This window comes from Amblyomma americanum, chromosome 4 (assembly GCF_052857255.1).
Source record: "Amblyomma americanum isolate KBUSLIRL-KWMA chromosome 4, ASM5285725v1, whole genome shotgun sequence".
Lineage (NCBI taxonomy): Eukaryota > Metazoa > Arthropoda > Arachnida > Ixodida > Ixodidae > Amblyomma > Amblyomma americanum.
The window spans coordinates 177,382,294-177,397,824 of record NC_135500.1 but is presented as its reverse complement, the minus strand read 5'-3'; the positions used below and the strand labels follow the sequence as shown (position 1 = coordinate 177,397,824).

General features: G+C 47.1%; 2 protein-coding genes across 2 annotated transcripts in view; both read left to right on the top strand.

The window, feature by feature from the left end:
* Positions 1 to 386: 386 nt before the first annotated feature.
* LOC144128753 (basal cell adhesion molecule-like) lies at positions 387 to 7,223 on the top strand. The gene is made up of 6 exons (XM_077662410.1): positions 387 to 489; positions 988 to 1,205; positions 2,423 to 2,558; positions 3,103 to 3,296; positions 4,344 to 4,479; positions 6,677 to 7,223. The coding sequence occupies exons 1-6, from the start codon at positions 423 to 425 to the stop codon at positions 7,141 to 7,143; spliced, it is 1,218 nt and encodes a 405-aa protein (XP_077518536.1). The 5' UTR covers positions 387 to 422; the 3' UTR covers positions 7,144 to 7,223.
* A 2,892-nt stretch (positions 7,224 to 10,115) lies between these two features.
* The window catches only part of LOC144129923 (uncharacterized), a 43,560-nt gene continuing 38,144 nt past the window's right edge, over positions 10,116 to 15,531 (top strand). The window contains exons 1-5 of the mRNA XM_077663982.1: positions 10,116 to 10,223; positions 10,708 to 10,925; positions 12,239 to 12,374; positions 12,929 to 13,122; positions 13,863 to 13,998. Of these exons, the coding sequence (XP_077520108.1) occupies positions 10,157 to 10,223; positions 10,708 to 10,925; positions 12,239 to 12,374; positions 12,929 to 13,122; positions 13,863 to 13,998 (751 nt within the window). The 5' untranslated portion in view covers positions 10,116 to 10,156. The remainder of the gene's footprint in view (positions 10,224 to 10,707; positions 10,926 to 12,238; positions 12,375 to 12,928; positions 13,123 to 13,862; positions 13,999 to 15,531) is intronic.

Below are 15,531 nucleotides of genomic sequence, written 5' to 3'. Positions count from 1 at the left end.
CAGACTCTAGCACAACCGCGCCGCCCCAGATTGCAGTGCAAGTGAGCCGTTCACGCCCGTTTTCTTGAGCAATTAAGCCTCGAGGCACGCCATAAGCAGCGTCTTCGAGGCTACATTGCGAGCCAGATGGAAGAAAGAAAAATTAAGACGAGATGCCACTTCGCATACACGCTCCGCGTCATCCTTGAGCCGCGACCATTTCTCGTTCCCACGCGCTTGGCGCTGCGCAGTATGTCTGACAAACATCGCGGTGCCGAGTGATCTCCGGTGTTGCGCGTGCGATTGCATCGAGGACGCGTCACCCAAGGCGTCGACGTTGTGCCCACGACGGGCGCTGCTCCTGTTATAAATAAAGCCAGCCATGCTGTCGCTCTCGCAGAGAGCCTCTTCAACTCGGAGACTGGAACATCTTCTCGAACAAAATGGCCGAACCTCCACCAGGCTGGCACCGTCCCATCTTCGCCATTGTCTTCGTCTGGCTTGCAGCATGTGCGTGCGTGCTACCACTACAAGTATTCAACGAGTTGGTGTTTGAATACAGCGGCTTTATTTTAGCATAGCGGGAGAAATTAGCGCGATAGCATTACTCTAGGGGCCTTTGAAAACCGAAAAAAAAATCTAATACAGTCCACTTTCGACGACTCCAACTAGAAAAGAATCGAAACTTTATTCGAATGAAGGGGATCTTTTCAATGCACATAATTTGAAGTATACCGGTAACTAATCGAATTTTAATTAACAATGTTATACAATATAAAAACTCACCTGCGTAAGAACGGAACTGTATAAAAAGCATTGGCGTTACTCTTATATCGCATTCTGGACATCGATTACAATATGGTATGATTAAAATGGCAGAAAATAATCATGGCCCACCTGTATAATTGCGTGTGCATCCGAACGTAAGTATTCATGAACGAACTTTCAGGTAGATTAGCTCACACGAGTGCTGCGGAAGCGAGCACGTGCTAATCGGCCTCTCCGCAGGCACGACGAGTCCAGCTCAAGCCCTGAGGATGGTCGAAGTGAACGTCCCGTCGAGGCCCACCCGAGGGTCCACCGTGAAGCTGGAGTGCCTCTACGACCTGGAGAACGACCCCCTGTATAGCATCAAGTGGTACAAGGACCAGCAGGAGTTCCTCCGCTTTTTGCCCAGGGACAGACCGGCCAAGAGAGTGTTCAAAACCAAGGGGCTCACCGTGAATGTAAGCGCAACTTCCGCCATTCGCAGTGCACCGTCGCATTGATTTTTTTCATTTTAAAAAACGCGGTCACGTGTCCAGCTATTGTGAGCAGCTTAAGCGCCGATGTCACGACCGAAACGTAGCCAGAAACGGTGAACTGGAAAATAAGTTTTCGTGGTTCAAAAGGCACACTTTTGCAACCAAGCTAATTGGAGGCTTCCATTTTTGAATTTGCTAGGAAAACGACGTCCTAGTATAACAAGCTCAGTCAGTGCAGAGGGAAAAATAAAAGAGACAGGCGTACCTTTTTACCAAAGAACGCCACACAAGAACATTCTGTGAGAAGCAGTTTACCCGTTTCAGATAACTGTGGGCGAACTGAAGCGCTTGCATGGGCACCTGCCGACGCGGGAGAAGAGAATGAGTGGGTTCTATAGCTTTTCCTCTTTCATTTTTGTCCGCCGTGGTATGAGGATATTGCATGTTCACTGCCTTTTGCCGAATAGCTAGCAAGTCAACTCCTTGCAATAAAATATGCCATGCCCCCACATCAGAGGAAAACGCGAAGAAACAAAAATTTGTCATCCCTAAAAAAAAAATTAAACTACACACCCACTTCCTCGCTTGGGCTGAAGAAACGTTGACATAAAAAACAACCAGTAATTGCTGCAGTCAGCATTCTAAAGTATAAAATGCAGTGAGGCTAATAAGCGTTAAAGCAAGACAAGTGGTTGTTTTCAATACCGCCGTTATCCAAAAATAAAACATCGCTTCTAAACGAGAACTCCTAAATGTCGACCTAAGGTTAAATGCTGCAACCAACGTTATTTCCGAGAAGATATCATTGCAAAAACTATTTCCGAGTCACAGAAAAACTGATTTCTCAAACTATTCGACTAAAAATTAGTGCAGCGAATTGTTCCGGAACCTCGGCGCGGAATTAAATCGCGAGGTATTGCCCATTAACGAATTAACACGTTCCAATAAACGACATTCAAGTGAGATCTGTGGAACTTTAAAATATGTTAAATAAAGTTGTATGAAGGTTGCAATTGTCGTAGCGACAAGCTCACGAACAGAAACAGTGTAAGTAACAATTTATGGGAGACAGCGAAGCACCTCGAGTGAAATTCAATGGTTCCGAAACAGGACAGCGAATTCGGTGCACCTCACAATCGTTTCATGTATCTATTAGAGATCAGTCACCGCATATTTGCATTTACGAAATGTCCTTTCAGCAAGCAGAAAGCAGCGAATCTTCGGTGGTCCTGAACAACGTACAGCACAGCGCCTCCGGAAGGTACAGGTGTGAGGTATCAACCGACGCCCCCTCATTCGCAGTGGTGTCAGACGAAGGAGATCTCCGCGTTACGGGTAAGCTTTATTCTGCGACCCATGTGTGGTATTGTTGAGAAGTATTTGGTCCATATGATTTAGGATGTACATTCAGGGCCATCTACCTCGTGTCACGAAGATAACTGGGGACAGCTTTTGAATTGTTCAATTTTCACGGGGATAACAGCGGTCTCCTTCATTCAAGCGTGGTTTGGGAAACTGGCAACGCGCAAGCAAACTGTGAGCTGCCACGTACAGCTCTATAAATGTTAAATGAATATGCTCATCTTCAGTTTGATGTTTACTTCGAAGGCCTGTCTACTCGCCTTTTCAGATTACTTTATCTATTATTGTCAAGGGCTGTACTGCAAAAATCGAAGATCAGTTAAGTACTAGCACTTGAAATAATTATTGCCTCGCCCTAGGCGCGGTGTCTGCCGCCTCGAGATATAAATAGAATCCCATAGACATCCTGCGATTTCAAATGTGGACACCTACCGGTTGTGCTCGCTTTTAGAGTTCGTTTTTTTCGTCTCGTTTCATCGATTTTTGTTATTTTTCTTTTCTAACGAACCCTTCGCAGAACGGCCGCTGGCGATGGAGCAACCTCCCATTGGTGTCCTGGGTGGAGGTGTGCGCCTCAGCTGCCCACACGACCTCGGTGACGTGCCCCTGTACAGCTTCAAGTGGTACAAAGACGGCACGGAATTCTACCGGTTTGTGCCCCGCAGCAATCCCCCCGGAAACTTGTTCACCGTGGAAGGCGTCACTGTCGACGTAAGTTAGCTATCCTGCTATGGGACGGGCTCAGGGTAAATCTTAGCAGGCACCATCAGAGCACGTGCCAGTCAGCACGCACGCAATGAAATTTGACACATAATGAGGATGTGCAGTTGGAAAAACACTTTCATGGTTTGTTGTCAAGCATGCTAGAGTCTTTGTACTAGCTTCCATTTCTTGCGAGAATAGCGTATTTTTGTGTTTAGTTCTACACAAACGTCATGGAATCTTGACGGGTTTTTGGAGAGCGTACAAGTTTTATTGAAAAGAAGAAAGGTTTTGTTGTGTTCTGTTGTGTTGTGTGTTGATTTGTGTGGTAAGTTGTGATGTGTTGTGTGCTGTGTTGTGTGTTGTGTTGTGTGCTGTGTGATGTGTGTTGATTTGAGTTGTGTGCTGTGTGTTGTTTTGTGTTGTGTGTTGTCTTGTGTTGTGCTGTGTGTTGTGTTCTGTTGTCTTCTGTTGTGTTGTGTTGTTTTGTTCTGTGTTGTGTTTAGTGGCGCATAAGCAACTAAGGCTATCATGCGCCAAGCTCAGAACGAAGACAGGGGTCAATCCACCAGTTTCACGATAAAGAATTCTGCTGTCAAGCGGCAAAGGCGGATTTGGGGACCGGCACAGTCCGCTCCGGCCGCACGTTGTTTGATCTCATCATCCGCATAGAACGAGAGCGCCAGCAAACACTCTGCATGTTGCATTCTGGCAGAACAATGTTCTCTCAACTTGGCTGTACGGTCATTATTTGAGTACACCAGAGTTTTTAAAATCTGTGTGGTAGCTTACGGCGAATACAGACGCTCAACAATTGGCAGGCTCACTTTTGAGCCAGAAGCATTAGCAGAGCTGTGCTGAGGAGGCAGGCGCATGAACCATTGCGAGACACACAGCTTATTCTTTTTTATTACGCATCCACATGATCCATGCTGCATGTGTCATAAGTGATACTCCCCCAAACTATTGTTATTGCGCATCACTGCTATACATTTAGGTGACACTGAAGCCGGTAGAGTGATATGCCCGTCACCCTTTCTTCCTCCCGTGGCGCAGATGCTGCAGTCCAACTACTCCTCCTTGTACCTGACGAACCTGACGGCGCTGAGTGCGGGCACCTACCGCTGCGAGGCCAGCTCCGACGCACCGCCTTTCCTCACGGTGCAGGACGAGAAGGTGCTCACTGTCTCCGGTAAGCATACGGACAGCAGCCCCGTACCTTCTTGCCAGTGTGCGTGCCTACAGCTCTCATTGGTCACCCGGTCGATGACGTCACGCACCTACTTGATGTGTGCCCATCTTCACTGCAGCCTGACATCCCAGACATATGCGAGCAAAGGTTGCCCCTCTTTCTTTGCCTTCATCCGTCGCTTTCTGCTGGGCGCTTCGTCCACTCGGGCGTGTCCCATGCCAACCGGAGTGGCGAACATTGTAGCTGGCGACGCTCGTGGACGCGGCAAATCAAATGGTGCACCATCTGCTCGACTGCACACTGTGTGACGCCCAAGAAGTTCCCTCTGCCTCCTCCTATGTCGGTTATTGAGAAATATTTGGTGGAAGATAATCCGTAGAACGTTGCGTAGACGTACAAGAGTGGTCCTCAGAGACATCTGGCATGAGTTACCTTCAGTGATGGTGCTCTTTGTCTCCGCACGCATTGCCAGTCTACCTTTATCGTAATCTCTACCCATTCCAGTAGCAAAAAGTATTCACCCTAAGATATATGAGTAAAAATTGGCGCCAAAACACAGGAAAAAGTTTTATCTTTAATATTACAAAAATTCTTCCGGATCCATATGCGTACAGTCCTATTCGATTTGAAGGTGAACTTTTCGGGTTTAACCTACTCGAATTAAACTGCTCTAACGTTGTTTATTTTCACTTTTCACACGAAGACTGGAAGAAACCAACGAGATAATCTTCAAATCGCGCTTGACTAGGGCACTGTGACTCACTGCCACGTTTTATTGTACTCATGATATAGGGGGGGGGGGGGGGGGGGGAGTCAATATTACGATGCATGAAGCAGCAGAATTTTTACGGCAGAGAGCTGCGGCAGTTCTCAAAACTTTCTTATACTTCTAACTCTGCGGAAAAGGCTTTCTGAACATTCCAAGGAGATTGGTCTCTCCCAGGTAGAACCAGACTCTTTAGCAATACTGGCGATTTGCATAAACGAAGATACCGCAATTCGACTGACCTAACGTTCAAGCTTTTCCTTATACACATCATCCTAGCCCACTATTTGCGCACAGAGCATATGCGAAACACTGTTTATGAATCATATGAATTAGTATATGTATATATGAAAAATGAATTATATACTGTTCGAAGATCTCTCTCGAGAAAAAGAATCATTAAGCGTCGTCACAATCATCTAACATCACTTCGCCACTCGAGAAGTTGACGTCTAACGCTCAGCCATCGCCATTAGCACCAACGTGGCCTTTTCTGGGCAGAAACATGTCCTAGTCGTCCAATTATACCGTCTGTCTCAGTAGCTGAAGAGAGACATATGAAAAGTAAAGTGCATTTTGCACACTCAGAACCACCGAAAAGTGGCGATTTGGAAATAAAAAAAGAAAAAGAATATCCTGCAGCTAGAAAACAATCAACTCTTTTAAAGCGTCCCTAAGGAGAGGACTGGTGAAGTTACTGTGCGCGTGGAAGTGTATACTGACCAGTGATCGATGCTTCATTAAACTTAAACAAGTGACGTTCATTAGGACTCATATAGTTACGTTTTGAAAAAAAATAAACATTGTTGTTCTCGACGTTCCAGCTGCCATTCCGTTGTCTCATTCGCAAAATTAGAAGACGAAGTAGTGGTGCCCCTCGCGAGTCGTTGTAGCGTTCTCCTTAAAACTATGTTCGCGCGCATGCCTCCGCGCACGTCGTGGACATTTATACACGGTTCTGGGTACCAGCAGAACCCTTTCGCAGCTTTGACAGCTTTTTCTCTGGTCAGCATGCCAGCAACAAATTTAAACAGCTTGCACTTGAACACGTGTATAAAATGCCTGAAATTCGACCCTTCGTCCGAACTCGCCAGTGCACGCCAGTGTGCGCAATCTGTACGCAGTACTTGTTCATCCCTTTGCTTATCTTGTCTATATTCTCTCTCTCTCTCTCTTTCTCTCTATCTTTCTTTCTCTCTCTCTCTCGTGCTAACTTAAATGCGGTCGTAGTGTTCCGATGAGTTCTCTGCTTAATTTCACGAGGAAAAACAGCGCTTTCACAGGACCTAGCAGAAGGACAGCAACGCAGTGTTGTCTGTCTTCTTCTGCTCCGTCCTGCGTGAATGCTGTTTTCATCTGCAGACCATGCACCCGCCATCTCCGCTGTTCAACCTGTTATATGCGCTGTTCTCCCTTTTCGTCCTCGGCCAGAACTGCGAGAGATGAGGCCGCACATCAACACCGACCGGGACACGTACCAGGCGGGAGACACAGTGCGCCTCAACTGCACCTCGAGCCGTGCCAGACCGGCCCCGAAGCTGGCGCTGTTCATCGACGACCGCCTCGTGGACGACACGGAGGCCCAAGCGACGGTCGAAACCCACAGGGACGGCTTCCAGGCTGCGAACCTCGAGACGAGACTCTTAATCGGCAATCATTACGCGCGCGGGGGTGCTGTCCCCGTCAAATGCCACGCCAACTTCACGGGGCTCTACGAAGCCATGGGCCAGAAGTCCATTCCTGTGGTAGCTCAGCGAACCGGAGTGTACTCGCCTCCCCAGCAACGCCAGCACCAGCACCAACGGCCGCTGCACGCTGTACCCGTCTCCACGCCGCAGGACGAATGCCTGGCCAAGGCTGTGGCTATCCTCACCCAGCTCTGGGCCTCTTACCGGTGAAACACGCTCCAGAAAGCAGTGCCGCCATTGTTTTTCCGGCAACTTGCAGGCAACGCAAATAAATATCATACCAGTAAGCAGCAATGAAGATATACCATAAATTATTGTGAACTCCCACATTGTGTAGTATCTTATATTTGATAGACACAGTGATCGGCATCCGTGTGCGATAACGCGTTTCATTCCTTCAACTCATAGAGGTTGTGCCTTGAAATTATAGAACAGAGCCACAAAGTAAGGCCGTCGACAACTCCGAGTAGAGGTTTAAGCTCGCTAATACAGAAGCGGCGGATCACGTCATCGATGACAGTATGTATACGGGGCCGCCGTCGACAAGGTCACAAGGAGGTCTTCGGGACTAGCCGCAGCCAGTATGCTGGCCGAGAACGCAAGGCAGATATCAAGCTCAGTCAAGCTCACGTGTGCCAAACGGCCAAAAAATTTGAACCGGCCGTTTTCTCCGTTTAAGTAGACATTACAGAACAAATCGGAGGACACGATGACATTGAATCTATTATTGTGATTGACTGAAGTATCGGCAATCTTGTATCTGTAGCTCACATAAGCCACTAGCGAAGTAAGCTAGGTAACACGCTTAAACGTTGTACAAAAATTGATATGCATTAAACTAAACTTATTGTTCAACAGTCTCGGAAGGGAACAACAGTTTTCAATAGCCCGCGAGCTGCTTCAAGTGATCAAGGATTAAACATACTTTGGGCAGCTAGCGACAGCGGATCCGAACCACGAGAACGAAATGACTAGGATAATGAGAATGGGTTGGAGTGCATTTGGTAGGTACGCTCAGATCAGGAATGGCAGTTTAACATTATTTCTCAAGATAAAAATGCATAACAGCTGCATCTTACCGGTACTCACCTATGGGACAGAAACGTTGAAGCAAATGAAAATGGTTCAGCTTAAGTTGAGGCAAGAGCAGCGAGCTATTAATTAGAAAATTATAGGTTTAACGTTAACAGACAAGCAGGGAGCAGAGTAGATCCGGAAACAAACGTAAGTTAATGAGGTCCAAGGCGAAATCAAGAAGGGAACTTACGCGGGGCATGTAATGCGAAGGCGAGATAACCGATGGTCCTTACGGGTAGTGTACTGGATTCCAAGAGAAGGCAAGGGTAGCAGGGGGCACCAGAAAGTTAGGTGGGCGGATGATATTAAGAAGTCCGCAGGCATAAAGTGGGCGCAGGTGACAAAGGACGAAATAAAGTTTCTCGGTCGGTTGGTCGGTCGGTCGGTCGGTCGGTCGGTCGGTCGGTCGGTCGGTGAGTCAGTCAGTAAGGTTAGCTTTGCCCGCAAACCCAAAAACCCAAGGGGCGTTAGCGTTCTGCGCATGCTCATTGCCGCCCACCAATCCCCTATCCAGCTACCCGACAGGGTCACCCGATTCTAGTACTCTCTACTGTAACAGAATTTCGGCTGTCGGCATCATTGGCACCCTGCCAGTACAGGAATGCCACGCAGGGGCCTCATGCCGGCAGCCAAGTCTGGGTGTGAATACGGTCTACAAACAATATTCTTGTGATCGTCAACAGCGCGGCACGCGCAGAAGCAAGCAACAATGTCGCTTTACAAAATGGCGGTCGCATCGAACGGCGGCCATTCGATCGAGACCGTCCACGCCCCAGAGTGCAGCGGAGGAGGCTTTTTGTCAGCGCCTTTCGGCAGAGAAGCGCACTGCGCTGACCCATCCGCACCTCCTTACGTGCAGCGTTTTTTGGGCCTTCAAGTTTGAGTGTGCTGGAGCTTTTGAACCTGACAACAATACGCCAAATAGCAGGGTACATCAGGTTGCCACGAAGGATAATCCTGATAACCAATAAATCTGAGAGCGAATATGGTCTAGACAGAAAGCCGGATCTATTGGTCACGTAGCCACCGCTTTATTATTAGGATAACACACTTGTTCCTTATAGCAAACAGGAATATTCTCAGACGCTGAAACGCAGTTCACCTTTGTGAGCTCCACTGGCACATAAGAACGCTGTGTGCAAACCATTCGGCGGGGAGATTACTCTAATATTTACCTTCATATCCGTACGGGATGCAAATAAATCATCAGAAGAAGAACCTAACATTGGATACGCGCCTTCAGCAGGTTCTACAACGCCTGAGATGCTCCAAGCACAGCGCTTAAATTGTTTGCACATTTTTTTTTTTTACAGCTGCAAAACACGTTCCATTTTCAATCTGGCTACGTTTCCAGGTTCAAACTTCGTTTCATTGCCGGATTTAGCAGCAAGCGGTTTAGTAGCTGGAAATCTCGAATAGTCGGCTAATTGAATCGCTCATTGCAAATTTGGATACATGGGCTGAATGCGCAGCTTTCTCTCTAGAGTATGTGTATTAACATCTGTGTACACACCTCTGCCCTCACCTATGCCAAACACTCTCGGTTAATACGTTCACAACACGACGTCGACAACACCCGTCGTAGGATAAATCTACTCTGCAGACCTTCGTGTAAAAGACTCCAGTGCTAACAAGCTACCGGTCTACACAGCATATATTATTGTCTATTTAAACCGCCCAGTGTTTACTAGCAGTGTTACGTTACCATAGGCGCAAGAGCTAACTCAGACTCTAGCACAACCGCGCCGCCCAGATTGCAGTGCAAGTGAGCCGTTCGCGCCCGTTTTCTTGAGCAATTAAGCCTCGAGGCACGCCATAAGCAGCGTCTTCGAGGCTACATTGCGAGCCAGATGGAAGAAAGAAAAATTAAGACGAGATGCAGCTTTTCATGCACGCTCTGCGTCATCCTTGAGCCGCGACCATTTCTCGTTCTCACGCACTTGGCGCTGCGCAGTATGTCTGACAAACATCGCGGTGCCGAGTGATCTCCGGTGTTGCGCGTGCGATTGCATCGGGGACGCGTCACCCAAGGCGTCGACGTTGTGCCTACGACGGGCGCTGCTCCTGTTATAAATAAAGCCAGCCATGCTGTCGCTCTCGCAGAGAGCCTCTTCAACTCGGAGACTGGAACCTCTTCTCGAACAAAATGGCCGAGCCTCCACCAGGCTGGCACCGTCCCATCTCCGCCATTGTCTTCGTCTGGGTTGCAGCATGTGCGTGTGTGCTACCATTACATGTATTCAACGAGTTGGTATTTGAATACAGCTGCTTTATTTCTGCCTAGCGCGAGAAATTAACGCAATAGCATCTCTCTGGGCGTCTTTCAAAACAAAAAAAAATCTAATACAGTCCTCTTACGATGACTGCAACTCGAAGGGGAGATTTTAATCGAATTAAGGAGATCTTTTCAATGCACATTATTTGAAGAATACCGGAAGCTAAGTTAGTTAGTTATAATTAACAAAGTTGTACAATATATCAACTCGCCTGCGTAAGAACTAAGCTGCATAAGAAAGCACTGGCGTTACGCTTATATTGCATTCTGGACATCCGTTATCAAAATGGCAGAAACGAACCAAGACCCGCCTGTATAATTGCGCGTGCATCCGAACGTAAGTATTCATGAACGAACTTTCAGGTAGATTAGCTCACACGAGTGCTGCGGAAGCGAGCACGTGCTAATCGGCCTCTCCACAGGTACGACGAGTCCAGCTCAAGCCCTGAGGATGGTCGAGGTGAATGTCCCATCGTGGCCCACCCGAGGGTCTACCGTGAAGCTGGAGTGCCTCTACGACCTAGAAAACGAACCCCTGTATAGCGTCCGGTGGTACAAGGACCGGTGGGAGTTCTTCCGCTTTTCGCCCGGGGACAGACCGGCCAAGAAAGTTTTCAAAATCAAGGGGCTCACCGTGAATGTAAGAGCACCTTCCGCCATGCGCAGCGCGCCGTCGCATAGTTTACTTTTTCATTTTCAAAAACGCGGTCACGTGTCCAATTACTGAGAGGAGGATTAATCACTGACATCTCCAGCAGGGTCAGATACGGTCAAGTGGAAAATAAGTTTTTGTGGTCGAAAAGACACGCTTCTTCAATCGATTTAACTCGTGGCTACCATTTTCAAATTTGTTAGAAAAAACAATTTCTCATTCAATAAGGTCCGTCAGTGGAGAGGGGCAAAAAAGCTCCGTACGTTCCCCTTTTACCCAAGAACAATTCTCAAGAACATTCCGTAAACAGCAGCTCACTCGTTTCATATAAATAGGTGCGAACCGAAGCGCTTGTGCGGCCACTTGCCGACACGGAAGAAGGTAACGAGTAGCCCCTATAAGTTTCCTTGGTACCATGCGGTATGAGGGTGTTGCATCTTCTCTACATGTTATCCAATGGCTAACAAGCCAGCGTTTTACAGTAAAAAATGTCATTCAGTATAGGAGTATCAAATCACGATGAAAGAAAAATTTTCATTAACTCAAAAAAAATGCACCAGCACTTGCTGATTTGTGCTCAAGAAAAGTTAACACACAAATCTAGTAATTCATGTAGTCAGCTTTCCAAAGTGCGGAATACAACGAGGATAGAAAGCTGTAAATTTAGGCTGCTGGCTGACAAATAGAAGTTCGCTTCTAAAATAGAAGTTCTAAGCAAGCTATCTCAGAGAAGATGTCATCGCAAAAACTATTTCCGTTCACAGTCACAGAAAAACTGCTTTCTCAAACGATTCGATAAGAAATCAGTGCAGCGAATTGTTCCGGAACCTCGGCCCAGAATGAAATCACGAAATATTGCCCATCAACTAAATTAACAATAATGGAGTAATTACTCATTGGCATCCACCCGAGCGCAGCCATACGGCTACAAAGGAAAGCTATATGGTTTTCCTTTGTAGCCGTATGGCTGCGCTCGGGTGGATGCCAAAGAGTAATTACTCCTTTATTACAAATCTACTCCATCTTGGAGAGTTCCCCTAAAACAATTGACTAACGAAATTAACGCGTTTCAGTAAACAACATTCAAGTGACATCTGTTCTCTATGAAGATTGAATATTTTGTACGACGGGCTCGCGAACGAAAACAGTGTAAGCAACAATTTACGGGAGACAGCGAAGCACCTCGAGTGAAATTCAGTGGTTCCGAAACAGGACAGCGAATTCGGTGCACCTCACAGTCGCTTCAAATATCCATTTGGGCTCAGTCACCACGTATTTCCAACTACGAAATGTGTTTTCAGCAAGCAGAAAGCGGCGAATCTTCGGTGGTCCTGAACAACGTACAGCACAGCGCCTCCGGAAGGTACAGGTGTGAGGTTTTAGCCGACGCACCCTCATTCGCCACGGAGTCAGACGACGCAGACCTCCGAATTACGGGTGAGCTCCGTTCTGCTTCCCACGTGCAATCTTGGTCAAAACTGTTCGGGTCATATGGTTTAGAATGCACACTGCAAGACCATTTACCTATTGTAACGCAGATAACTGAGCACATGTATTGAATCGATCAAGTTTAACGGCGGCAAAAACGTTCCGCTTCGTTCCAGCGCGTTTTTTTTTTTTTTAGAAAAAAGCAACGCGCAAGCAAGCTATGTGCTGCCACGTCCTGCCCTACAAAGCTTAAAATAATATGTTTATCTTCGTTTTGACGTTTACTTCGAAGACTTTCCTTCTCTCGCTTTTTTAGATTACGTGATTCGTTGTTGTCAAGGGCTGTACTGCACAATAAAGGATAAGTGAAGTACTAGCACTTCAATAATTATTGCCTCACGCTAGGCGCGGTAAGCGCTGCCTCGAGATCAAATAAGAATCCCACAGATATGCTAATATTTCTTCTCCTTCAAAATAAAATGCCGATAACGTGTGCGCACATGCTGGTTGCGTTTATTTTATAGTTAGTCTTATGTTCTATTTCTCGAACGAACACTTCGCAGAACAACCGCTGGCGATGGAGCAACCTCCCATTGGTGTCCTGGGTGGAGGTGTGCGCCTCAGCTGCCCCCACGACCTCGATGATGTACCCGGGCAAAGCTTCAAGTGGTACAAAGACGACACGGAATTGTACCGGTTTGTGCCCTACACCAGGCCCCCCGGAAACTTGTTCACCGTGAAAGGCGTTACCGTCGACGTAAGTCAGCTGTCCTGCAAAGAAATGGGCTCAGGCGAAATCTTCGCAGGCACCATCAGAGCACGAGCCAGTCAGCACGCACGCAATGAAATTTGACAAATGATGGAACGCAAGATGAATGTACTACGTTTGGGATGTGCAGCTGGAAAAACACTTCCATGGTTTGTTGTCAAGGATGCTAGAGTCTTTGTACTAACTTGCTCTCATTTCTTGCGAGAAAGCGTATTTATGTGTTTAGTTCGACACAAACGCTCGAGACGTGATCGGGTCTTGACGCGCTTTTGGAAAGCGTACAAGTTTTATTCAAGCGAAGAAAGGGGCCGGCCGCACGTTGTTTGGTCTCAACATCCGCTTCAAACAAGAGCGCCAGCAAACACTCCGCATGTTGCATTCTGGCAGAACAATGTTCTCTCAACTTGGCTCTACGGTCACTATTTGAGTACATCAGAGTTTTTAAAATCTCTGTGGTAGCTTTCGGCGAATACAGAGGCTCAACAACTTGCAGGCTCCCTTTTGAGCCAAAAGCATTAGCAGAGCTGTGCTGAGGAGGAAAGCACATGCACCATAGTGAGACACACAGCTTATTCTTTTTTATAACGCATCCACATGATCCATGCTGCATGTGCCATTAACGATACTCCCCCAAACTTTTGTTATTGCGCATCGCTGCTATACATTTAGGTGACACCGAAGCCGGTAGGGTGATATGCCCGTCACCCTTTCTTCCTCCCGTGGCGCAGATGCTGCAGTCCAACTACTCCTCCCTCTACCTGACGAACCTGACGGCGCTGAGTGCGGGCACCTACCGCTGCGAGGCCAGCTCCGACGCACCGCCTTTCCTCACGGTGCAGGACGAGAAGATGCTCACTGTCTCCGGTAAGCATACGGACAGCAGCCCCGTACCTTCTTGCCAGTGTGCGTGTCTACAGCTCTCATTGGTCCCCCGGTCGATGACGTCACGCACCTACTTGATGTGTGCCCATCTTCACTGCAGCCTGACATCCCAGACATATGCGAGCAAAGGTTGCCCCTCTTTCTTTGCCTTCATCCGTCGCTTTCTGCTGGGCGCTTCGTCCACTCGGGCGTGTCCCATGCCAACCGGAGTGGCGAACATTGTAGCTGGCGACGCTCGTGGATGCGGCAAATCAAATGGTGCACCATCTGCGCGACTGCACACTGTGTGACGCCCAAGAAGTGCACTCCGCCTCCTCCTATGTCGGTTATTGAGAAATATTTGGTGGAAGATAATCAGTAGAACGTTGCGTAGACGTACAAGAGTGGTCCTCAGAGACATCTGGCATGAGTTACCTTCAGTGATGGTGCTCTTTGTCTCCGCACGCATTGCCAGTCTACCTTTATCGTAATCTCTACCCATTCCAGTAGCAAAAAGTATTCACCCTAAGATATATGAGTAAAAATTGGCGCCAAAACACAGGAAAAAGTTTTATCTTTAATATTACAAAAATTCTTCCGGATCCATATGCGTACAGTCCGATTCGATTTGAAGGTGAACTTTTCGGGTTTAACCTACTCGAATTAAACTGCTCTAACGTTGTTTATTTTCACTTTTCACACGAAGACTGGAAGAAACCAACGAGATAACCTTCAAATCGCGCTTGACTAGGGCACTGTGACTCACTGCCACGTTTTATTGTACTCATGATATAGGGGAGGGGGAGTCAATATTACGATGCATGAAGCAGCAGAATTTTTACGGCAGAGAGCTGCGGCAGTTCGCAAAACTTTCTTATGCTTCTAACTCTGCGGAAAAGGCTTTCTGAACATTCCAAGGAGATTTGTCTCTCCCAGGTAGACCCACACTCTTTAGCAATACTGGCGATTTGCATAAACGAAGATACCGCAATTCGACTGACCTAACGTTCAAGCTTTTCCTTATACACATCATCCTAGCCGACTATTTGCGCACAGAGCATATGCGAAACACTGTTTATGAATCATATGAATTAGTATATGTATATATGAAAAATGAATTATATACTGTTCGAAGATCTCTCTCGAGAAAAAGAATCATTAAGCGTCGTCACAATCATCTAACATCACTTCGCCACTCGAGAAGTTGACGTCTAACGCTCAGCCATCGCCATTAGCACCAACGTGGCCTTTTCTGGGCAGAAACATGTCCTAGTCGTCCAGTTATACCATCTGTCTCAGTAGCTGAAAAGAGACATATGAAAAGTAAAATGTATTTTGCACACTCAGAACCACCGAAAAGTGGCGATTTGGAAATAAAAAAAAGAAAAAGAATATCCTGCAGCTAGAAAACAATCAACTCTTTTAAAGTGTCCCTAAGGAGAGGACAGGTGAAGTTACTGTGCGCATGGAAGTGTATACTGACCAGTGATCGATGCTTCATTAAACTTAAACAAGTGACGTCCATTAGGACTCATA

What these genes read in the sequence shown, in the direction of transcription:
- LOC144128753 (XM_077662410.1), top strand. Translation starts at nt 423, where the DNA reads ATGGCCGAACCTCCACCAGGCTGGCACCGTCCCATCTTCGCCATTGTC. An exon ending in TGGAAGGCGTCACTGTCGAC is followed by an intron (nt 3,297 to 4,343) that starts GTAAGTTAGCTA and finishes CCCGTGGCGCAG; the next exon opens with ATGCTGCAGTCCAACTACTC. An exon ending in GAAGGTGCTCACTGTCTCCG is followed by an intron (nt 4,480 to 6,676) that starts GTAAGCATACGG and finishes GTCCTCGGCCAG; the next exon opens with AACTGCGAGAGATGAGGCCG.